At 40.6% G+C, this 24850-nt stretch overlaps 2 protein-coding genes across 3 annotated transcripts; one reads left to right on the top strand and one right to left on the bottom strand.

Annotated features, from left to right (window-relative positions):
* Window positions 1-1607: 1607 nt before the first annotated feature.
* Window positions 1608-20607, bottom strand: blmh (bleomycin hydrolase). Its single transcript, XM_010739042.3, has 12 exons — window positions 20452-20607; window positions 18606-18803; window positions 17675-17784; window positions 16594-16735; window positions 16302-16390; window positions 16124-16216; window positions 8924-9079; window positions 8666-8824; window positions 8509-8576; window positions 7580-7697; window positions 7222-7288; window positions 1608-1915 (listed from the first exon to the last, which is right to left on the bottom strand). Exons 1-12 carry the CDS (start codon window positions 20459-20461, stop codon window positions 1767-1769), a joined length of 1359 nt encoding a protein of 452 aa, XP_010737344.2. The 5' UTR covers window positions 20462-20607; the 3' UTR covers window positions 1608-1766.
* A 1030-nt stretch (window positions 20608-21637) lies between these two features.
* On the top strand, window positions 21638-24832 carry si:dkey-52l18.4 (hypothetical protein). Of its 2 annotated transcripts, none has more exons than XM_010739035.3 (6): window positions 21638-21830; window positions 22236-22475; window positions 22863-23195; window positions 23295-23528; window positions 23829-23869; window positions 23994-24832. In XM_010739035.3, exons 2-6 carry the CDS (start codon window positions 22424-22426, stop codon window positions 24123-24125), a joined length of 792 nt encoding a protein of 263 aa, XP_010737337.3. In that variant the 5' UTR covers window positions 21638-21830; window positions 22236-22423; the 3' UTR covers window positions 24126-24832. The 2 variants fall into 2 exon arrangements, with proteins under 2 accessions (XP_010737337.3, XP_019112146.2); XM_019256601.2 differs by having other exon boundaries at window positions 21643-21830; window positions 23826-23869.
* The last annotated feature ends 18 nt before the right edge of the window (window positions 24833-24850 follow it).

The following is a 24850-nucleotide window of genomic DNA, read 5'->3' as shown; positions in this document are numbered from 1 at the left end:
CTTGACCCTGCTCTCTGTGCCCGTCCGGTTCCACACACAATTCTTTCTTCACCCATATACGCACACATGCACAGCTACAGTGTATTAATTCAGCCTTATTGACTTACTGTTAATTACTTAAGCTGATCTGTATCTCCATCCTTGTTTTGTGGTGGTTGTCATCTCTCTCTCTCTCGCCTTGTACTGTCTCATGTGTTACTCCCTGTTAATCACTTGGCTTGCACTATAAATAAATAAAAACAAACCCCATTGTGGAACCGGGGTCGTGCCAGCTAAGATTCCCAGTGTACACTCTACTCTAAATGAAACCCAGAAAAAAAGAAAATACCATTCCTCTGAGGGAAGACTTTTAGGAAAGAAAATCTTGTGCAATCAATCAACATCCAACCAGTCAACATTAAACGTCCAAACACCATCTATCTAGCTTCTGTAGCAAGTAAATCTTTCAGAACTACTTAACTGTCACCATAACTAACGTCAGAAATGTTTGAATCCACTTTGGAGTGGCACGAATCCATCTGCAACCATTTTGTACATACGTGAATGGGATAGATGGGAGGGAAACTGTGAGAAAGTAGAAAAAGATGAGGTAAGATACAGAGAAAATGAAGTGCCAAAGCACAAGGCAGAGGAGCTGAGATAATGCAGGTTGATGGGTAGAGAGACATTGGAGTTAATGCAGCAGGCTTAACCTCTGTGTGTCTGTGTTTTTAGGATTACTCTGACAATAATTCATCTCCAGCACAGTGCAACGTGACAGGAAAGATGTATCTCACAAAGACTTACAGAAAAATCGCAATAATCTATGGATTAAACTTAAAACCACAAAATTGCACTTTCGCGTCACAATAAAAGCTTTCATGTCCATCATCCACTTTCAGCCAGAGATGCTGAATATGTACTTCTCTTGCTCTTAACAACCATGCTGCAGAGGGTGACCGGCAATAACTCAGCTGACAGGCCGACTGCTGGGAGGTCAGAGGTCGTCCTTACCTTGACAGGAGTGTTTTAAAGCAGGAAGAGTTGAAACCTCACCGAGGAACGATTACATAATCTGTGCAGGAAGTGTTTAGATTTTCACCTGGCACGGCACCATAGCTGCTCTGTGTAGAAATGAGCGAGTCTTAGTGAAGTATGACCCTTTCCTGCTTTTAACATTCCTAGATAGCCTATCAGCAGGGATGTAGGCAGAACATATGAAAACAAATACATACATGCAATCACACCTATGCTACTTTTTTGCTTCGCATTGTGTTATTTGTAGAGAGAGGAAGTTATGGGATGATAGTCTGTTATCCGGAAATTATGTAAGTATTATTCTAAGAAAAGTAAAGCGCTGCTGCTTTGCTCTTGTCCAAGAGAAAGAGGTCCAAGTGAAACACACAATCCTCATCTAATCTAAACCGCCCAAAAAACAAGTATAACTGGCATTAAACAGCGGTATCCACTACTTTTTACAGTATTTGTTGAAACTACTGAAACTCACCTCACCTTTTAAACACAGTGCATTATATTCATTTTACCATACCGAAAAACAAGAGAAAGGTGTGGCAGTGCAAACCTCTGCTCTCTGGAAGAACTAAAGACAGACAAAAATACACAGGCAGTCCAGTAAAAAAAGAAAACAAAATCTTTATTATTTTTTGTCTAGAAGAACAGGCTGGCTTGGAAGGAGGTGTGGAGGAAATATTGGAGGTAAAAGCAGCCGAGGAATAGGGCGGAGTCAAAGAGACCAAAGGTTGGGGCTGAAATCTGGATTTCTGTAGTTATGCCAGGGCTCCCATTGGGTCCCAGGCAGGAAGTACAATGGGCTCCTGTTGCATCACGTCCAGGACATCAGAGGAGAGGAACTTCTTGTCTACCACCACCTCGTATACATATTCGGAGAACCAATCGTCCGTCATGATGAGGTAACCTATGGAGACAGACAGGGATGACAATCAGTCTGAACCTGAATATTTTTGCTAGACATGATGGCAGTCAAGCAAAGTGATGAGATTACAAAAATAAATGAATAAACAATAAATAAATCACAAAACCAATCCAAGCATAACAAATCCTAGCAGTAGGTAGATTTTGGATTATAATCTGGTGGGTTTAGTGTTTTTTCGACTATATAAGCTTCCTCTAGGTGATGGGAACTGTCAAGAAAATTATTCAATAACCCTCAGGACGCCGTCAGACTTTTAAGATAGATCATTTAATAGTAACTTGCAGCAAAGGAACAACTTACAGACTGTGGTTCAGTAAATGTTCAAAGGTTCAAGGGTTCAACACAGCATATATATAAATAGCAGTCACTTCCCTACAGACAAGAGTGACGCCCATATCCCGTCTTACACATAGTTTCAATCTTTAAGCATTAAAAAGGTTACAACTGTTTGTTAATCCACTAATGTTACGACTTCCCTAAAATTAAGCAGACATCAGCTGTCTCTTTGTACACCCATACTGTGTCATACTGTCTCAACTCAAAATGGAAAAATACTGAAAGCATAAATAAAAGCATAATAACATTTTTCTAATAGGCAATGAGGCAAAAACTGCTTAGGGCAATGCTTGAATCTCAATTTCGATCATATATCAGCTAGTTAAATTTGTTGGAAGAATGATAATATAATGGTCAATATGACCTCACTTTTAACCAGTGGGGGATTTCTTAGTTACGGTCACATTTACTCCTCTTTCATTGAAAAGGGAGGAGTAGAGGTTGCTGCGAAGAACAATTCAAACAAAATGGTCAAGCGTATTTTGTCTATGCGTGCACATTATAATTGCTTTTAAAGTGCTCTTTATCACTAAACTATTGTTTCAGCAGGCAAAAGGGTGGAGGAGAAAAGGACCCCTGTCCCTCATGGTTCACACTCCACTCCACCCACCAGTGCAGTAGGCATTTAACACTTCTGCCGTCACCTCTGCACACCCACCCTGATAAAACTAAACAATGTTGGTCTCGGTGTCGCCCTCTGTGTATAGTCAAACAAGGTCAATGTGGAAAGATCTGGGATGGGATACGAAAGTCTAAACTTGACATGTGGGATAAACCGATCTCTTCATGGATGAGGATGTAGCCTCATGGTGAAGGGATTAATTAAAATGAAAGATGTCAACGTTAGGTGGAACCAGAGCAGCTCAAATCTGGTGCTGAAAAACACATATGGGAGGCTGGATGAAAACTGGCAACCAGATAAATAACTTCGTTTTCTCTGATGCCACCTCTCTCTCTGTCTCCAACTCTTCTTTTTTCCCTCCTCATGTGTTCAGAGTTGTGAAAACAAGAGCATCCCTCCTACTGTCAAGTTAACTTATTGAAGACGTCAGGCTGACCGCAAGAACGTGCCACAGTTCAAAACAAGGTATTGGGGATGGCGTGTGTGTTGTGTATGTGTGTCCTTCCAAGTACGCAAATCTTGATGGCACGTTGCCTGGTTCTTTCTGTGGTATCCGTGTGTGTGTTGATGTGAGATTCCTGGAACCTGCGTGTTGGGTGGCATAGTGGGATGTCTGTGTGTGTGTGTGTGAGTGTTAGTGTCATTATTTGTTTTTAGGGATAGGCTGACTGTCCTGTCTCAGAACAGATGGATGAACTGTAAGCTAGAAGAGTGTGGAGTAGCCATCTTGCTTTCCAACTTGAGCAGCAATCCACAACACAGGATTTTCTCCGCCCAACATAAACCATGATGTATATATTTGTCAAATTAGAGGAACTATTATTATTTTCTCCATACATCATATTTTAATTTGCTGACTGAGCTGAATGCATAAGAACAAGACTAAGAGTCTGCAGGCTGCATTAAGGCACAGTGCTGCTTTGAGCTAAATGCCAACATCGGCATGCTAACATGCTCATATTGACAATGTTTTTTTTATTTTTATTACTTATTATTATTGTTGTTTTGTTATATTTCTTTGTATTTGAAATGATAGCCAACGCCTTTGCTAATTAGAACTAAACAGAAAGTATAGCTGTGGCTCGGAATGTCATTTGTTTTTGAGTCATTTGGTAATTAACCACTCTTTTCTTTTTTTATCCAATGATAGCATTCGATGAAAAGGCACGGCAGATGCATCTACATGTCTATACAAAAATGTGAACCCATCCAATAGTTGTTGAAGTGGTGGACCGACTGGCCAATAGACTCCATTTTAGCCGTGGTGGTAGCATGGCTAAAAAGCAAAGCATAATATAGGAACGAGGACAAAAGAACATAGAAGATAATCAAAGTTCAAAATAAATGTTTTTAAGACTGTGATCATCCCTCGCGGTTTCATAAGTTTCCACATGAATAACAAAGTTACGCCTGGTCGCCACATTGTCGGGGATTTAGAGGTCTGTGATCAGAGCACGAGATGCAAATGGGAAATCATTTTTGACACTTGACAGCGAGGACCAAAGCGTTGCATTTTAATGTGAGGAAATACATGAAAACGCTTTTATTTTTTATAATTGGTAACACCATTGGTAACACCACAGAAAAAGCATTTTTCATTTTATGGCAAATCAAACAGGACCTTTAAATGAGGTGAAGGGACAGATGTAACTGTGGTTTGGATGCAAAATAATGGCAAGAGTTCAGAAGCATACTTAAAACTAATGAAAAGCTTCTCTTCCCAAGAATCTGTTCTACCAAGGAAACCGTTCCATCAACATTTCCATCATCTTCTTGTACTTAGTCAACAAGAGAATCATGTTCGTAGAAAATAATAGTTTCCCTATATAGCTTTCTCCACATTAACCTTGTGACTAATGTTAAGGAGTCCCCCTCCAACCAATGTCCTATCAAACTGAAAAAAACCCTGAAAAAATAAAAACTCAGAGTGTGGTGCCAAACATTTGTCTGAAACGGTGTAAAAGCATGAGCTGTGGAGTGAGCAGAGCCATAACAGCGGCTGTGTGGGGGTTTAAAGATGGAGGAAACAGAAAGTTAAACCTCTCATGAGGGCTCGTTCAGGGTTAGGAGGAATATTAAAAGGCCTGAAGGGAGAAGTTAAGCCTTTACAAACCTTATAAACACACTCCACTCTCTCCCTCTGCTCCAAGGTCATTACCACCCCTCTTCCAATTTCGCCTTTGTCATCTTTCCAAAATAATCTCTACGTCTACTTGCCTTTGTTTTTCCTCATTTCCAATTGATTCTACCTGTACTAAATCTCCATTTCTATGTCACCCTCCTCTCCTTTTCTTCACATGTACTTCTTTTTCCCCCTTCCAGCTTTTGTCAAACAAACAAAGCCCCCGGATTCCCAAGTGAACTCCACTTCTCGAACTTTTGTTCTTGAAAACTTTATTAATTTGTCTGTGGATGGGCCGGGGGCCCTGGCCTTCCCTATCTGCTGGTGTTTATAGAATAAGATATGCGTGAAATACATTTGATTCGACTGAGGGGTTTTCACATGTTTTCCCAACAGTCACTATGGTTTGTGGGTTCAAACAAATATTGTGAGTATGTGTGTGTGTCTGTCTGTGTGCATGTGCTGTACTGTATGTGTGTGCTGCCAGACGATGCATGACTGACCTGAAATACTCTCCTATAATTTGCAGTGGAATGTCGAGCCCAGAGATGAAGAGGAGAGGCAGAGAGGGTTAGAGGCAGATGAGAAACAGAGAAGAAAGGATAGAGGGAATAACAACAGTAGACAGTAAAGTCTGAGGCAGTGGTGTGTGGAGTACCTGCTGTGTTGTGCGGCCTGTTGCATCAAGACAAACCAAATATTGCTTACTTAAGGACTTAACATTAAGTTAACTGTTTTCCCTGACGCATCAAACAGACCAACTGTTAGTTAGTCGAGGGCTGACAACAACTTGGTAAGGAGAAAAAAGCAGGTTCAAAAGTTCTCAGTCAACATAAGTTCTGGGTCCTATCATAGAGTTATACTTGATAACATGAGCATTTAAAAACTGAGATTTCAGGGTGAAATCAATGTATTCTGCAGCAGAACGATGCACTTTAGTGGACACAATCAGGATCGATGTAAATCAGTTTTCATCTTCTAATCACCACAGATTAGTCTCATGTATCAGATTCTGTTCTAACGGCACAGAGTGACCCCACACACATGCAGATGTACTACTGGCATTATATTAGATGACGCAGACACCGTGGGTATTTTACAAGCACGGACCAGGTAAAGCTACAGTGAACATGTACCAACATCATTCAGTACAAAATTGGTTTCGATTTCGTTTCAGATGAACACAAGTCTCATCCACGTATGAATCACCTACAGCAAAATACATAAGTAAATAAATAAATAAATAAATCATGAGTTGTGTTTTTTTTTTGGGTCAATTTTTAAAACCATGTCTAGTCAGCAGAGCAGACGCACACAGAGGCAGAAAGGAAAACCAAATTGGGCAAAACTGCAATTAGTGCATCCTGGCCATCAGGCCAATAGTTATTAAACTATATTCAATATATAAAATGAAAAACAAACAAAAAAAAAAATTGGGAGAATGGTTGCAAAGTCTGAGAAAGATGAAAGACAGTTATGAGACAGAAGTCAATGGTGCAAATGCATGTTTTGAATAAACTGTGATCTGTGTCTTGTTAGTGATGGAGCAAAAGTGCTGGCTAAGTGACGGTTAACAAGCTCCTTAAGTTGGAGAGTTTGTTTGCCTATTTATTGAATGAAATCACGTACAAAAAACAAAACAAAATGCCAGGAGAAAGTAAACATGTTCTCGACTTGCTAGAGCATTAGCAGTTGGCTCGACAGCTACAGTAGTTCAACGACCAGCCCTGTGAGTATTAACCCACAGCCCCCACCAAGGTGATTTTTCTCTCTGCTGCTTTCTCTGGTCTTTTGCTCATTCTGTAACTCCTTTTATGGAACTGGAACCATACGCGCATAACAGACATAATAAGGACCGCTGTGTCTGTGTGCATGTCTGTGAGTCTTTGTTAAACAGGACACAGCCAATTACAAGTTCATAAAGCAGCAACACAGGGGGAACATCTCAGTCTAATCCTGTTCTTAATCCAATAGACACAAACAGGAAGATGATGGCTTATCATGAGACACCGTGGTGTGAGAAAGATGTGAAAGAGAAGGAGAGGCGGGAGGACGCTTGCTAAGCATGTACTGTATAATGATCTCAGGACCAGATCCAGGTGAGAGCAGCTGTTTTAGATTTTTTTTCAGACAGCTACTTCTCTGTGACTCGACAACAATCAGGTCAAAATAGATAAAAATCAAAAAAAGGGGGGATTTTAACCTTACCTTTGTTCCCACGGTCATCACCCCAGGAGTTTTCCACCCTCCACTTTTCATAGCCTTCTTTTCCATCCTGACAGAGAGGGAGAGAGAGAAAAAGAAAGTAGACGATGGGGAGATAAGAGTGTGACGCTGAGACTGGAAGAAAGAAAGTGTCCTAACAGCTGGACTTACTTACGAGGGGGAAATTGACATCACTATGAAAAACTGCAGCCGATTAAAGCAGCATAAACATGCAGCAAGGCTTTGATGCAATAAACTGATGGGAAACTCTGTGTATTCCTGTTGCTCCGCTTGTATACATACTGCATGAGTTTGACTGAACAGCCACACACCTGTGTCAATATATTACTGCGAGTTATACCTTGTCTGTGACAGCAGTGAGGATCATGGCGTGGGTCATTACGGAGTCTCCGAATATCAGCCGTTCTGCCTTAGAGAGGTTCTTCACCGAAACTCCAAACACAAGCTCGTGGTTGAACCTGTGAAAGAAAAACAACAAACAACAATAAAATCAGGTTAATCACAATAGTTCAAACACATCCCTTGATTTCACCTACATACAGAATATTTCAAGAGAATTGTCCATATCATCTGCCAATAATCCGTATACATCTCTTATGTAAGGAGGAGCTGTGATAACCACAAAAAGCCAAAAGCAAAACCTTCGTAAGTCTGGGATTCAGGATGGGCTAGCTCTCCTTCCATTCCTTTCTTGGACAGGACTGTTGAAATGAGGCTCCATTAAGCCTCAGCTTCATTCCTATTATAATCTAACGGCACACAGAAAAGATCTGTCTGAAAGATGAGCCTCAACAGACATGGTACCAGACGTTCGGCACCACACTGGCTTGGTTTAGTGGGCATATTTAAGCCTGGCGCCAGCAACTCAGACACAGATGCTGCTGCACCTGAAGGGCAAAGATAAGTAACTTTTCCCCCCATGGAGAGACAGACACCTCCTGAAGGCGGATGAGGTCTGCTTGTTATGTGAACCCTGCAGTTATGGTTTGATATCAAGATCTTTATTTTCACTTTGGAGGACTGGTCGGTGTTCAGCCGTGTTACGCATTCCAGAGTTTTAAAGTTCAGTAGTAATAATAGTGGCGGAAAAAGCTGAACTTTTGGCACCTAGGATGATGCTGTGTTAACTTGTTGCATTCAAGTTTTGTAGTAGTTAAGTAATTCTTCAAAACAAACCTCCACTGACTTGACTAAAAATTCTCCTGAATGACACTGTGAAATGAAATCCAAAATTATACTGTATTCTTAACCCCACTGAATTATACTCACACATTCATGTCATTAATTCCCAGCTTGCCATGGAAATGTTTCCCAACGTCACAACCAAACCACACGGCCTGAAAACAAAAACAGTAGCCATGTTCAGATTTATGAAGCTCACACATGCACACTCTCAAAATGTAACATACTTTTATCCCCAACCTACCTCTCCTTCCTTGATGGAATCAGCCGCAGCCTTTTTAAGTAGCTGGATGGGTTGGTTGTTGTACAGAGTGCTGCGGCCTCCAACCATATTACCGAGGAACTCAACACTGTACACCTTCCCGTAAGGGTTCTTGGGTCGAGGGTCGTTCACGAGGCAGACCTGAGGATAGAGTTATCATACGAGCTCAGAAACAATAACACTCCTCAGTGAGAGTCAGCAGCTAACAGCAAGTTACACGTGTGTTAATGCGTCACATACTTTGTCTTGAATGTTGTATAGGGGTTTGACGTGATCCCTGTAGAACTCCTGTGGGCTGAGGGGTCCTAAGCGATGGAAGTTCTTGTCCTTGTCCCTGTACTCCCAGGAGATGGTATCAGGAGGGCTGCCTAGACAAACGTTGGCCACGCGGAATACCTGCACAGCACACACAGTTTAAACTTGGACTTGAAGCTTGAAAGCCAGCCTAATCTCTGTAAACTCATACTTAACATTCACAGACAAAATCAATCCTGGGATCAAAAAACGCATAATACATTTCAAAAGTGAACAAACAGTATCTCGATTTCAACAAAGCCAGAGGTGACCCAGTTACATGTGTGCAGGAGTACCGTGCACAATGGAGATTTGAAGCATATACCTAATGAAAGGAGAGTATTTCTATGCCTTTAAAAAGGAGGTTAGAGAAATTTGTAAATCCAATTTTCACTCACATTCTTAATGTGCGCTCATCTAACCTTTCCAAACCCATGTCTGTCCCTGCCTACACTCATCCATCAGTGCCTGGGGCTCTCAACTTTCCCTATATTTTCCCCACCGCGCTGCTTGCCTCCCCCTCAGTCTTTTTCATATCTTCCATTTCCCCGTTTGTACCCCACACCCTTTTCCTCCTCCCTCCATGTGTGTCTTCCTGCGGTGCTGGAAGTTCAGACCAAGTTCCTGTGCACTAAATCGGGTTGTTTGGACTGGGCTGTCTGTCAATCTGGCCCTTATAACCTCTGATATAGTTATCTCAGGAATTTTCCTCTTTTGCTTCTCACCTCGCCCAACTCAGCAGACAAGGTACTGACAAATTAAGATGCAGTGTAGTCCATTGTTGGTGGTAGATAGAAATTTGTGACACAACAGTGATACACTGGTTTGACAAAAGGTCAAATGGTCTACAGTACTGTACTACAATACAGTATTGTTTGATTGTTCATTGCTTCCACTATGGGTGTCACAAATTTCCACAAGACTTGAAATTTTTACTGAATAGTACTACTACTGATCCAGACAGATTAAACTTCTTTCTAGCTGAATATAGTTTATGGGGAGATTATTTTTGGCTTGGCCTGGAGAAATGTAGCAGCCATGGCAGCAGTTTCCCACGCTTAGTCAACACATATTAAATACCCTTACATAAAGATGACATTCTTGCTTTCTGGATAGTAGACACAAAGCCCACTGAGTCCACTTTTCTCACCCCCGAACATGTTTGCGCGGAGACAAACACACAAAAATGCATAAATTCGGGATTGGCTTTCACAAATAAACAGTCCCCCTTCTTCATCACAGAAATGCGTACGGTCGCAAAAGTACAGACGCACACAAAAATACACACATGCGCAGAGTCAACAAAGGCATCTGTTCAAACCCCTCAGCCTCTCCGAACCGTTTTCCTCCTGATTTAACTACTTTGTTTAGACTGCCCTTCGGGCAAGACAACATGCCAAGGTGTCTATCCCCTTGTCTGGTCTGTGTTTGCCCAGATGCCCTCGGCACCTTGACAAGATATCTCCATAATCCCATGACCCACGCATCTTTTTCTTATTCCTTCCTTTTGTCTCTAACCCTCCTCTCCCTGGTGACTTTAAACCTTTCCACTTACTTTACATTTAATCTTTCAGGTGCTCTGAGATGTACTGTAAGCCAGTTCAGCCTTGTGACCACTCATCCTCCCCTGGTGAGGTGAAAAAAAGTAGGTGAAAGGGGAAAGGCTGGGCTGACAAAAAGACCTCAGGCAGAGAGTAAACAGCCACTGGGACTGAGCAGGAGCAATATTGAAGCACCTGCCGCCTCGATGGCAGATATAGATGAGTGACAGATAAAGGCGGGAGAGAAAGACAGAGAGAAAAAGGCGAGAGGGATACAGAGAGGTGGAAAGAATAGGGACGGACCAACCATCATTACTCGTGAACTCTAAAGGACTCGCCTCATGTTTGGACTGTAACTTCAAAGGCGATCTCATTTATATCCTAATATTCCAAACAGCTTAACTGGTAACAGCTTTCAGGAAGCAGCTTGTTATAAGTGATTCTGATGGGGTGTGTTAATAAGCAGCTCTCTTCGACCAATCGGTCTCTAGCAGAAGGTCCATCTCAAATCTGTGACATAGCGAGTTTGCGTGTCTTGCTATAAACAATAAGCCGACTGACTGCACGCTATCGGCGCCGACCGCAGCTAATGTTTGATAGCATCTGTGCTGCAGTGTTGACTGGCTGGCGTCCCTTCGTGCATGTTTATTTGTTTTATGCTATCCAAACAAACAAATCACCTGGAGTTAGGAGTGAGAGTAACACATACAGTAAGCAGACCAAGCCAATAACCTTGAGCAAGGCACTGCAGTTTTTAATACTATGGGTGGTGCTGGACACCCCGAGTACAGCCGCTTTTCTTTCTTTGACTATGTGGTCTGGCATGGTAAAAACATTCCTGTACTTTCATTGTATGATGAGCCACACCGCACACACACCATCTAAAGCCGTTTGCCTATGCACTGCTTGGGTGAAACTAAAAATGCGTTACTATAAACCAACTTTTTTTGTACGATTTAACATGTTGCATTAAAAGACATTGTAAAGATGCACCTGCTAAGCTGCCCAACTTATTATTATTATTATTATTATATAATTGTGATTGCAGCTAAATTACTTCTAGTTTTATGTAGATATATTTTTAACAATTAAATACCAAGACAATGTTCAAATAAATATTGTGGACCAAGACATAATTGGGGTCTGAAACTGGCACTCAACCAGTTAATGCCAAATTGATGCAAAACATGCGCCTCATTGCTACTCTGAGGGAAATTTATAACTATTGTCTAGAAGCTGGACTTGTGAGTGTAAGCAAATGACACCATGCAAACAGTTTGGATAAAAATGAGCGAGGTTTTGATTAAACTTCCATGTTTTGTAAACACGCAACACATATGGTCATTGTTAAATTCTAACAATGGTGCAAAGAAATTCAAGAAATGTGAGTGAACATCTCCGTACTGGCAAAGCTGCAGCGACACATCCACGGGAAGCCACCCACATCGAACAACGAATCAGTCGAGCCGACCGAGCCCCTGAGCTGCAGCAGGAAAGTTCCTTTTTTTTTTTTTGCGATTTGACGGCTGTCTCATAAATTAGTCTTGTCTTAAGAATCACCCTCCGTGCGTTCGGAGCCAAGACTAGAGCCGCACATGGTGTTTCTGATTCCATGACGCAATGGAGCATTGAAAGACTATGGTTGTGTTGTGAGGGATACCATCTGTGTGTTGAGCTGTAGGTGCATGTACAGTTAGCACTGAATGTCCCATAATGTGTGTGTGTGTGTGTGTGTGTGTTGCCTACTTGTCTATGTAAGTGAGAGTAGAGGAGCAGGGACACACACCAGATACAGCATGAAAGAGAACACTGGCTTTGAAACTTAAACTAATCCTCTCTGCCTCAATAACACAGCGTATGGATACTGTCTTCTTAACAACTGTCATAATGCACGAGACTAGTGCAGGTGCAAGTTAAAATAGGCTGAGCTGCTATAGAAGAGGTTTTTAGACGGAGTTTAATGTGATGCGTTCGGTTTCAACTAACCAGTATTAAGAAAGAAAAAAAAAAAAGAATAGATTCATGACACGCCAAGGAATCCATATAAGAGAGTCCAGTAAGTGGAAGCAGAGATTTTGACCTCTGTTGGCCTGTCATGGGGGCTGTGTGTGGGGCAGACGTGATGAAGACCAGGGCACAGTCACAGCCGCCACGTAGGGAGGGTGGACAGCATCACCTCCACACACACCAAAGTAGGACTGACACGGCACTTTGATCCTGGGAAACACATGTGCACGCATAGATGCGAACACACGTGAGGAAACACCAGTTTCCCACTTGGAAAAGTCCGAGCTATATAAGTCTACACGTACACACACGGAGGCCGCGCATGTCTGCAAACACACCGTTTCACACATGTGTACCTACGTGAACACGTAGACGCTCACATTGTTAGTTTGTATAATACACACAAACAGCTCCTTAATGTTCTCTGCTAAAAAACGTGCTTCATGCCAGAACACTCAAAGATCCACAAACACGCTAATTGTCTGCTGAGCCGAGTTAATCACCCCCTTCCTCATTTACAAACCAATGTTAGCTGGAGGCAAATCATATTTGTCAAGACCACAGCTTAAAGTCAGGGGAACACATTCAAAAAAAAAAAGAAAAAAAGATACTGTCTCACAATAATACAGGTATTATTTTGTAGTATTTCAGTTGGTAAGTTTCACATTATTGATGGTGTGATTTTAAAATTCTGCTGGTGCTATTTAGATATGCAGTATACACTACTGTAGTTTGGTATTTTCTAAAATTTATGACACAATTTTTTATCCCTTCGATCACTAAAAGATGGCATTATGGGAATATTTATGTTCAAAATGACTAAATTATGAACACATCTAAATTAAGCTAAATCTTAATTAATTTGATATTTGTTTTCTCTTTTCTCTCTAATCCATTGAGAGACTAATCATTACAAAATAGACATTTTAGGAGATATCAAAAAACAATTACTGCAGTCATTTTGGGCAGTATAATAGTGATCAAATTTTTTTTTAATCTATTAAAGTTGTAAAATATAATATATGGAGATACGAATTGTCATTTGTGCATGATCCACATAAACTAGATATTATTCAGAATTTGAATGTTGCTTTGAACTCTTATATTTTATTAGCAAATTTTAAAACAAAGAGAAGCTGACAAACATATTGTATAAATTAAATAACTCAATAATTTCAGCTTTAAGATCCAAATTAAATTTAGAATAGAGAACATGCCCCACACATGTGACAACTCCTAAAAACACCTCTCGTACTACATGGTCAAGGAAATCATGGAAAGATTTATTTATTTTTTAATTTATTTCATCATTTCAGTATGTTTGTTTGTTTGTTGTATATATGTATGTATGTATGTAGGTATGTATGTATGTATGTATGTAATGATGTATGTAAGTAGGTTATGTTATGTATATATATAATAATATATATAAGATCTAATAATATAGAAATCACACACACAAATACACACACATATATATATATGTTAATTGTTTTCAAAATTTAAGATATTTGAAAAAAATAAACATGAATACATGTAATTTGATGTCAATACACATATTAAAGATCTAACTTTTTGCCTTGCATTATGACTGATGGGTTTTTTTTTTTGTGTGACGCTGCTCAAATGTACTTGCAACAATATCCTTGAACAATTCAGCCCTCTTTATGCCGACCGTTCTTTTGACATGACCAAATCGTCCATCACCATCGGCCGTGACAGAGTGGTGTTTCGCAAAACAAACCACTTCCAGGTGGACAAACAAACACACTGACAACCCTTCGCTCCCCACCCTGTCGTGCAGTGTAGGGGAGCAGTCTTTACTGTTGCACAATACATGTTCGTGTGTGTAAAAGTGTGTGTGTGTGTGTGTGTGTGTGTGTGTGTGTGTAGAAGTGATGGCTGGGCATCCATGGAAGCAGTGTGAGATACAGGCAACTCTTTAAACAAACATCCAGCCAGCAGCACAATGCAACTAAACAGCTGACAACAAAGGCTGCTTAACCAGACTCCTGCTGTGTGTACGTTAGTCTCAATGGGAGGCTGATTGACTGACTCGGCCCCTCACACATTCACACACAGGAAGCTTAAATAATGCTTCATATGCATGCACACCTACAGTACACAGTAACCCGTCCAAGCCACAAAAACGACACGCTGTGTGGTATGACTGTATTTCACTGCACGTGTGTGTGCAAATAATAACACGTGTTGGACATGTTCACCTTTTGTTTTTGTTTTGGGGGTGAATCTGTCAACACTGTGTGACGTCAGAGGCTTCATAACTGTTCCATAAACAAGATCGCTATCTCAACAAATGTGACATCTGCGTGCATGTGATTTTTGTTTTTATTATATTGTTGTTTTTACGCACTCTTGGTCCAGAAATTGTGTGTGCACATTACACACACCATTTTACAAAGCACATGGATGAGACATAAAGGACTAACTTCTCCCCATACTACCAGCAACAAATTAATATTAAATCCAAATGGTGTATGTATAATACAACTATTTTTCATTATTTTCAATCTTCTAAATAAGAAAGAAAACTTCTAAAAATTTAACTCTCCTATTTGGATGATGTCAGGGTGACACTGAGATCACCCTAAACTTATCCCAGATTAACTAACCCAAACACCGATTACATGCACACTGCTTTTAGGCATCGCTTCCAACTGGCTGGATGTTGCTATTCTTGACTTAAAAAATTATTTGACAGCTCCCTCTTCTGGTAAAAATAGAACAATGTTACAGCAACTGTAGGACTTCTGTTCTAAAACAAAAAATTGAATAAACACCTCTGTGACCATGTTAAGAAAAACTAAAAATTCTAGGCATGACAAATATAGACATTATGGCAGAATAGTTGTATTATATTAGACCGTAGTGGTGGGTAGCCGATGAGTATATAATGAGTGAATCTGTTCACCAATTAAGTTCCATAAAATGAAGGAAGCACAGGAACTAAAGGGGGAGCATGAAAGTCCCTGTTACACACTTCCCGTTCCTGTGAAACCCCATAAAGATTCAGCTAATCAGGACATGAAAAATGAAGGCAGCATCGAGAGACGCAATTTTCACATGGGGAAACAACGCTGAGTTGTCCTGTTGTTCTTTGTACTTAAAGCTGAGAGACTATGGTGTCTGAATGAATGCTTTCTATAAATGAAAAAAGAAAATGAAGACTACAGAACTCCTGTCTTCAGAGCAGAGACAGTCAGACCGCCATGAAACAATTTTTCATGTTTTAAGCAAGAAATGTCTGTACATTGTACTAATATTGAAACCTGAGTCACTGAATGTATTCTTGTGAATAAGGAGTGTACACAGTTGTAGGAGAAGGATCTAAGGGTCTAAGTTTGATCAAACAGCAACACTAAACCCTGTAAACCCTGTAAACTCTGCCCTGATCATTTCTGAACCTCTGGAATAGAGATTTTTTTTTTTTGGGCACCTATTCTAGGTCACCAAATTTAGTCCCTCAAACATGGGTTATGATCCTTGCGTTCCTCAAACGGTTCTCTGGGAAAATTCCTGCAGTGAAAATGTAATATATTCTACAGGGAAGAGTTGTATATGTTTTTTTCAGTCTCACCTCCTCTATCATGGTGTCCACAGCATCGGACAGTTCATCTTTAGTAGCGTCACTGGCCACCATGTTCCTCAGTCTAAGGCAGTATTCTCTCAGCTGAAACACAAACAACAGTCAGCACTGCCTCACTGATTATGTGAGTCACTGGTATGATCGTGATTTGTTTACTGTATAAACACACCTTGTGATTTAGGATGTCGTTCATTCTGCGTGAGGCCTCTGAGCTGTGCGACTCTGGAAAGCATTTCTTTGGGATGACACCATACTTTTCTAAAAACAGGGCAGAATTAAAACACGTTTTAAAAACAATATATTTAAATACGTCAAATGTTCCACCTGTGTTTTCTTATGTTAGAAGATTTACGTATTCATAGTTAGTACATAATCCAAACTAAATATAGTTGTAAATGGTTAGTCAATCACTCAACAGGAACATCTTGTTAATGTGAGTATGTGTCATGATGAGAACTAACCAATGAGGTTGACCAACATGTCCCACTGTCCTCCGTCATTGGTTGGATTGGAGAGCAAGAACTGGACCAGGCGCCCGTCCACGGGCTCCTTCCTCTGTGCTGTCTCCAAACAGGCCTGGAGGAAGTAGTAGCAACGCTCGACCTTTAGAAAAAAGAACAAACACAACAAAGAGACACAGTGAGTAAACAGAGAAGCTATGAGAAGCTTTACAATCTAATAATGTAACGTTAGTGTCTGTGATGCAGACTTGTAGACTTCAGTTAGACTACACTGGACTTCATATTTGTACCTGGTAACGTCCTGCACACTAAAAGTGAATGCTGCATAAAAGGGCAGGCCGTGCACGACAGTTAATCATTAGACTTGGCTGACTGTAAAAGAACACTGATATAGCTCAGAAAGGACTACACATTACTATTTGTACATGAAGAGATCATGACTTGAAACTTGTTTTGACAGACTTTCAAGACTTGACTCTACAAGTCTAGTGATATTTGATATGTGATATTAATAGAGCTTAAAATTTCCCTTTTTTAGAACTAAAATTGCAGTCAGTGTCAGTTCCTAAAGTTGGCACTTGTTACAAAGGAAGGTGTGTGCTCATGGTGGACCAACCAGCTGGCAAACATGTGGGAGAAAAAGACACAAGGCCAGAGAGACAAAAGAGAAAGAAAAGAATAAAACATTTAGCAAGGTGTCACTGTGACGTGGGCCTGAGAAGAACACTGACCACAGCGAACAAAAGAGGGTTTTAGGTGGACAATGACTGTATAGCAGGACAAAGCTGAATAATAACATGCGTGTACACATACACACACATGTCCTGACAACAACAACAACAACAACAACAACAAACAGACCAGAATGCTGCAACACTAAGAACTTATATAATATAAGAAAATACATTAAAACATGTGAAGAAAGACCAACAATGAAACACATTAACAACAATACCTTAAGATTAGAAAACAATAACTATAATAACTAAATACATTAAAATGAACAGTACACCTCTCCGTCTATGAAGAGTGAGACACCCCATTAAAGAGCAGAAAACAGATGCGTAGTTCCATGTCTTACCTTGTCCCAGAAAAAGAGATAGGACTGACTAAACTCAAACTCCTCCAAGTTAAACTTCTTCATGAAGGGAAGTCGCATGACGTTGAGGCACGAGAAGATCCAACATCTCCCTGGTGATAAAAAGGAGAAGAAGGACTGATAGTAAGGACTTAACATGTGTTAATACAGGCAGCAATGCTTTAGGACTGATGTTGGGTTAGCAAGTTCAGCGTCTCTCTCGTGTTCATTTTATACAGAAGCTTTGTTTGTTTTTTTTGAGACATATAGTCTATTTTTGAGACGCGACTAACTTTCGTAGCCTACACTACATCCACCAACACATAATGAGTGGTTGCAGCTGCACCACTCATCGTGGCCGTGAGGTTTCGTGAGTCCACGTAGCGGAGAACAGCAGACTTAAAAACATGCCATGTGTTGTCAGTGTGCCACATGTGCAAAAAAAACTCGTAATTTCACGCCAACTTCATGCAAACACAGTGCAAATTTAAACTGTCATGAAAATCATAGGTGTTATATATTAACACACAAGACAACATAAGATACATTTTTAAGAATGTGCATTCAATTATTACATTTTAAGTTATACAGTAAGACAGAGGCTGCAAATGTAATATGGCATTTGCTAATACTGATGGTTGTCCACAGTTATAATCAATATGTATTGCATTATATATTGTATTTTTACAATATACAATATTGACAAATTGTATACAAATATAAATTTTTAAGAAAGCTTTGCAGCTTCTGTTCCTTTCAGTATAGTTTGTGATTAAAGTCAATAACGTTTTGTTTGTGTGTTTCTGAGTTATCCACTTCAGATCTACCTTCACAAAACGCAATCTTTTCGTGTTGACCCACGGCCTAAGACGTGGATCATACCCACATACAAATGTATTTGTTACACATACAGCTGTCGCTGTTATGCCCTTACCTGAGTTTTTCTGGTTGGTGACGGGTTTGCCCTCTGTGGGGATAGAGTGCTGGAAGATGTGCACAGTATCCTGGACAGTCTGCCGGTGCAGACAAACCTCCAACGGGTCGATGCAGGTCGACACATTCTGGGCCAACATGTAGCGTGGCTCAGCCCGCAGCCGCTTCAGGAAGGTGGCTAACTTTTCTTGACTCAGACCTGGAAAAAAAAAAAGAGATAAGATTAAAAAAGAAGAAATCAAGGTCAGAAGGAAACACACTGAGTTGTCAAAGTAAGACTTTCACAGCGTGACAGTCAGACAGCTGACTACAACTAAGAGGAGGAATTTCCTACTGTCCCACTTCCCATGACTCACATGTGCACTTTAGGCGTACACACATTTCCCACTTAAGATCTGATTTACGAGCACTCACGTTCTCGGATGTCACAATAATTCCTGGAATATATATCGGATCAATAGTCATAAACTAACAGCACATCCTATAGAACACTATAATAGTGGAGCCTATTAAGTATATAGAGAACAATTATGTTACATACTTGGAAATGAGAGAGAGAGACAAACAAGGAGGAAATCAAGAATGCCTTCTTGTGGCTCTATGGAGCTAAGCTCTCACTCAGCAGGATCCATCTAAGGAAGCACACACTTTGATCGAATCAAACTGGCACCGATGTGTGGCCCGTTATTCCTTCAAATAATGGTGCAGAGCAATTAGACATTGAGAGGGACATTGCCTAGTCATGCATGTTGCCTGAAGTTGGACCCCTCTCTCTCTCTCTTCGCTTGGATTCTGTTATTTTCCATCCGCACAAAGCTGGGATGCACTGACCGCCGAAGATTAGGACAGTGTCAAACTTCATTAACTGTCGTGGCCAGATTATCAGCAGAACCGGCCTTAAGGCAGGGAGTATTTTTGAGAGCAGGACTGCATTGGGGGGTCTCACGACAATGAAACACAGTTTTTTTTTGCTTGTGGCGCCACTTGCTGAATGTTTTGACACTGATGAGCATGGATAGATAATGAAGAGATGGATCTTCAGTTTACACAGACGTAACATAAGAAGAAGGTGTTAAGTTGAAGCGCAGGGTCAGGAGGGACACCACAGTGACTTCCTATGGACGGGGAGAGGTTATATAACTGGCTTTATCATGATGAAACCAAACAGGGAAGTCTGAAAAAAGTCCAAAGATCATAATATTCATAACATATCATTAGAATATATTATACCCTCTTTAGGATCCATACTTTAGGACAAGAAATAAAAGAGAATAACTAGTTAAGAGACCAAACCAAAAGGTGTTATGAAACCTGAGGTTACCTTCCAAACTATTCCCCCCTGAAGAACAACTTAGAAAGCTTCAGTCGTTGTTAAAAGCTGTTGAAAGAGTTGTGTAACACAGGTGAAGCTGCTTTCTTTTCGGGTCTAAACGTCGCTCGCTAACTCCTCCATGAATCGTGAGGACTTTAAAGAGTTTGACAGCTTCTGGCATCTCCAACTCCATTCTTCACTGAGCTAGCCACACATGCTAACGTGTCCGACGCCGGCTTTTAAACAAACGGCAGAAGGAAGGTGTTGTTGTTGTTGTTGTTGTTGTTGTTGTTGGCTGCTTATACATGTGCAGCTTTGTCTGTTTCGGTTATCTCCCCGGCTCTCTGTCGGTGTGAGCTGTCAGCCCAGCGAGGTAAACGACGGCAGAGTCATGCTAACATGCTAACGCAGTGGATGCTAACTTAGCCGTTAGCTCCGCTCAGCTGTCAACCGCTAACTGTCAGAGTGCGCGCGGGCTGCCGGCGAACGCGAAACCCGCCGCGGCGAAAGCACGAGACAGTGCCACGAGACTCACCGGTTTCCATGTTTCCGTGGAGCTTGAGGAGCGTTGTCTGTTTTCCTGAAAAGTCACCGGCTCTTTGTTTATCTCATTCACCGACAGCCAAGGCAGTGTGATCACAGGGTGCGCTCGTTTGTGCTCTCGCTGTTGATCTTTGACGTGGCGGCTGGGCGGAGTTAACGATCTATGTTTTGTAGATGAAGATTTTCCATCTGTGATGAGTCCCAGCAGGTAAGGTGGACAAGTAGCTGCACCACAATCAGTATTCATCAAATCAGCATGGCCAAATGGTGAGAAACTGATTTGAAACAATGTGTGAATTTCATAAAAATCATAAATAATGATAAAGGTGTGCAAACAGGGAGTTAGGTGTATGCTTAAAGAAGCTGCAAGCAACCAAAATTCACAAAGAAAGTTTAATGTGAGACCCGAAAGCCTGTCAGAGCACATCTAATATGCAGGAATATATAATAACATACAGTTTAATGTATTCTAAAGAATGTATATTTAATGGTTTTTATCTTATTAAGAAACACAGAGGCTGCAGACACTGGACGTCAACAGTCATCATCAGTCTGGAAATCAGTTTTGCAACAAACGACAAAACAATTTTATGGCATCATATCAAAACTGAGAGCATATATCATACGTATATCATACATACTGTGGTGAAGTCAAGAAATACTGTATATATAGATATTATATATATATATATATATATATATATATATAGTATTATATATATAACATGTATACAATTTGAGGAAAGTTTAGTTAGTTAACATTTCTAAACTTGTTGGTTAGTTTATTGAATTATTATTTATTTATTTATTTTTGTTTACCATTTTACCCAAGTGACAAAATAAACACATCAAATAAATCATCAAAACAAATGATTCTCACTTCCTCTGTTATTCCCACAAATCATGTGAGTGGGAAGGCACGGAGCAACGTTAAACAAGCGCGCCGAAAGTCAAGCCAGACATAATAAATGCAGTACGCATCATCCGGTTAAATTTGACCAAAATACAACCACAGCTTGCAACCATTTGTAAGTGGTACTCACTCGGCTCCACCAGAAGCACACGGAAGGATTGGGTTTGTTAATGTCCAGTATGAACAGGTGAAATGATTACAGCGAGAGTTGAAAAAAATTGCCACCCTTTAAAAGGCTTTTTTCTTTAAGAGTGACCACTGGCTTTTATTTTGAAGGTTAAGTTTCTTTTTTTCTGGAAATCAGTCGCCTTGCTCTTTGTGAATGTAGTGTACAGGGGAGAGAAAGACTGAACACCTATGCTGTGGCAGTGCTGGAGCTCCCCTTCCCTATGTCTTCAAAACTCTGCTACCATGCTGTTACATCTCTAACACACTAAATGGAAATATTGTGAGATATTGTAAGTGGGTTTTTTTTTTTTTTTGGGCTTGTATGTAAACTACTTATGAAATACATAAACACATAAAACTGTATTTACAGTGCAAATGCATCAGAAACAGAGAAGTTAATTTGTTTCTATATTACTCAGTTTTCTTTTTCTAAATTGCTTTTCCTTGAAACCGGCCCTTTTCACATTTATTTCCTGTAATTACTTATTGTGCGGAGTGTGTGTGTGTGTGTGTGTGTGTGTGTGTATGTGTGTGTGTGTGTGTGTGTGTGTGTATGTGTGTGTGTGTGTGTGTGTGTGTGTATGTGTGTGTGTGTGTGTGTGTGTGTGTGTGTGTGTGTGTGTGTGTGTGTGTGTGTGTGTGTGTGTGTGTGTGTGGATTACTGGGTCACTTCCTTCCTTTACTACTTGAAACAGGACACAGGAAAAAAACTGTCAAATGAGTTTGAGTCAGGAAAATAAAGAAAGAGAAAGAACTGAGCTGATGAACTCCCAACCGACGACAGCAAAGCTATGCGTATTACACAGCCTTCGACAAGCACTGGCATGAAGACTTCATCTGTACAGAAAAAGGAACTGTGACCAACACACTGTTACAGGACAACATGATTAACTACCTCCTTGGTGCCATCAGCTGTCTCTGTCTTCTCTATACTGGTAAGACATAAATTAAACACAATATATTATGTCACTTTTGAGGAATTTGGTAGGCCATGACTTCATAGTCATATGCCTTTGAATCCTTGTTTGTGAAAGCTGCTCAGTCTGTTAGATCTTTTTAAAATAAGCTGGTATTGTTGATATTTTTTATGTCTGGTCTTCCAGTTTTTACCTTAACTACCTTACCTTTAACTATTTGTTAAGTGCATGTCTAATTGATCTAAACTGATCTAAAACCTAAATTATCTCATATCTCACTGTTACTCGTTTTTTATTTTTTACTGTTACTGTGTGTGTGTGTGTGTGTGTGTGTGTGTGTGCGTGCACGTGTGCGCTTTTGTAATGTACTGCAATAAAAGTTATGTGAAACTTCCTTTTTCTTAGGTGTCTTTGCTGAGGAATGTGACAAGACTGTTCGGGCACAACGAAACACATTTAGTGTGCCAGCAGGAGGTAATCTGTCTCTGTCCTGCGTGGTCCAACACTGTGGAGCCACCTGGAAGGGAGACTGGATACGTAATTCAACAGATTTCTTCACTGTTCAAGAAAGTGAGAGGCACCATTTGATCAGTGTGAATATCTCAGCCAATGAAACTAAACTAATTTTGGATTTTCCGAGTGTTGACCAATCAGACGAAGGTACCTATGCATGCAGGGTTAAATGGGATAACGGTGAAATTGAACGGGGACATCTTACGTTACTGAACGTTACTGCAGGTATGTAGAATCACACATAATGGTTAAATGTGTGTCAGTGTGTATTGGGATGTGCGTGTGTCTGCATTAATGCATTTTTAATCTGTGTCCTTCCCTCAGCTGTCCCCTCTCGGAGGAATGCATGGCACAGGGTTTTGGTCTGTGCCAGTGCTTCTCTTTGTCTTCCCATCATTCTGGGATTGGCTCGTTGTCTGAGTTCAAAAGTCAATCCTCAGCCACTTCCCAGGACCCTGTCCTCACATGCAGCTGTTAACAGAGACCAACCACACCCAGTTCCACAGATTCCAGCTCGGTGCCCAGTACCCCAGAAACGTAGCACTTCCGCTCACAAAGGTATTTCATTTTTTTTTTTACTATCTAGTGATTTATTACTTCAGTAGAGCTCAGTTCAACAATGTTCCAAAGTTTTTATGAAGCACACAAGATTATATAGAAGAAGAAGAAGAAGAAGAAGCAATTTATACAAAGCTTGAGAAACAAATACACAAGAACAATGAGGGAGTATCACATAAACAGGGGAGAACATGTCACAACAAATATTTCACAACATACTTTGTAGCTTGAGGCACTAATAAAGTTACTGTATCATTGTGAAACCTGCTCTATTCACAGTGTTGTCTCTTCTTTTAGTAGAAAAGAAAAGAGCGCCCCCCAAGTTCCAGCAGAAAACAGAGGTGGGTAAATCAAATCAACACCATGTGTTTCCCCCTGACCAGCCTTGAATATGCCTGTAGTCCATGCATGTGACCCCATGTATGTGCTTTCATAACTGTTTTTTTTCCATTTGTGATGTTACAGGTGGTGTATGCAGACATATCCCAGGGTGTACTGAGACAACAGGGACCCACCAGAGAGCCTGCGCCCACCACCGTGTATTCATCCCTCAGATTTGCCTCAGGTGGAGGTGGAAAGTTATCTGCTGAGGATTAATTCAAACTTTTTGTGGAATTCTACTTCATAATTGATGTCTTTGGGAAACATATGATGTGGAGCCATGAGACCTGGAAGCTTCACAGTGGCAGGACTGCATCTTTGAAACATTCAGAAGAATATTTAACTGTAATACTCATTCGTCACCTGGCGCTGTGCGAGGCGGCAGCCTGTGGCCGCAGCTCCCGTCGTGTTAATTTTGTCTGTTTTTCCTGATCAGTCACAACCTGTTCATAAGAGTTGCGACAATGGCTGGACTTACTTTTGTTACCTCTTTACGTGTTTTTCTGTTATTTTCCCTGCCCTTTGCCCTTTGTATCTATCTATTGCATCATTCCTGAACTCAAGCTTTCGCTTTCATATGACAAAACGCTAAAGCAGAGGACAAAATAATACGTGAAAGGATCCAGCAGAGTAATGGACTTTGAAGTAGAGAGAGATGCCAAAGATCCATCATATTCACGTAGCTTAGCAAGTGGAGCAGATAATGAGGAAATGCATCTGTCAGCTGAACCACCCTGAGGGGATGCAGGGAGTGTTGTGCTATAATTTCACTCATGTCAACACTTTTATTGTTTTGTGGATGCAGACAAGCAAAACATGAAATGCAGTCCTGTTTCAAGGTATTGCAGTGTTTAAAATGTGAAACATAATTATAATGTCTGAGGTGTTCGTATACATGCAGTATTAAAGTATGAACACAGTCACAGTGGGACGCCCTGGTA

Source organism: Larimichthys crocea, chromosome VII, assembly GCF_000972845.2.
Source record: "Larimichthys crocea isolate SSNF chromosome VII, L_crocea_2.0, whole genome shotgun sequence".
NCBI classification, from domain to species: Eukaryota; Metazoa; Chordata; class Actinopteri; family Sciaenidae; genus Larimichthys; species Larimichthys crocea.
Note: the sequence above shows the minus strand (reverse complement) of the source record. Positions and strands in the feature narration are given on the sequence as shown.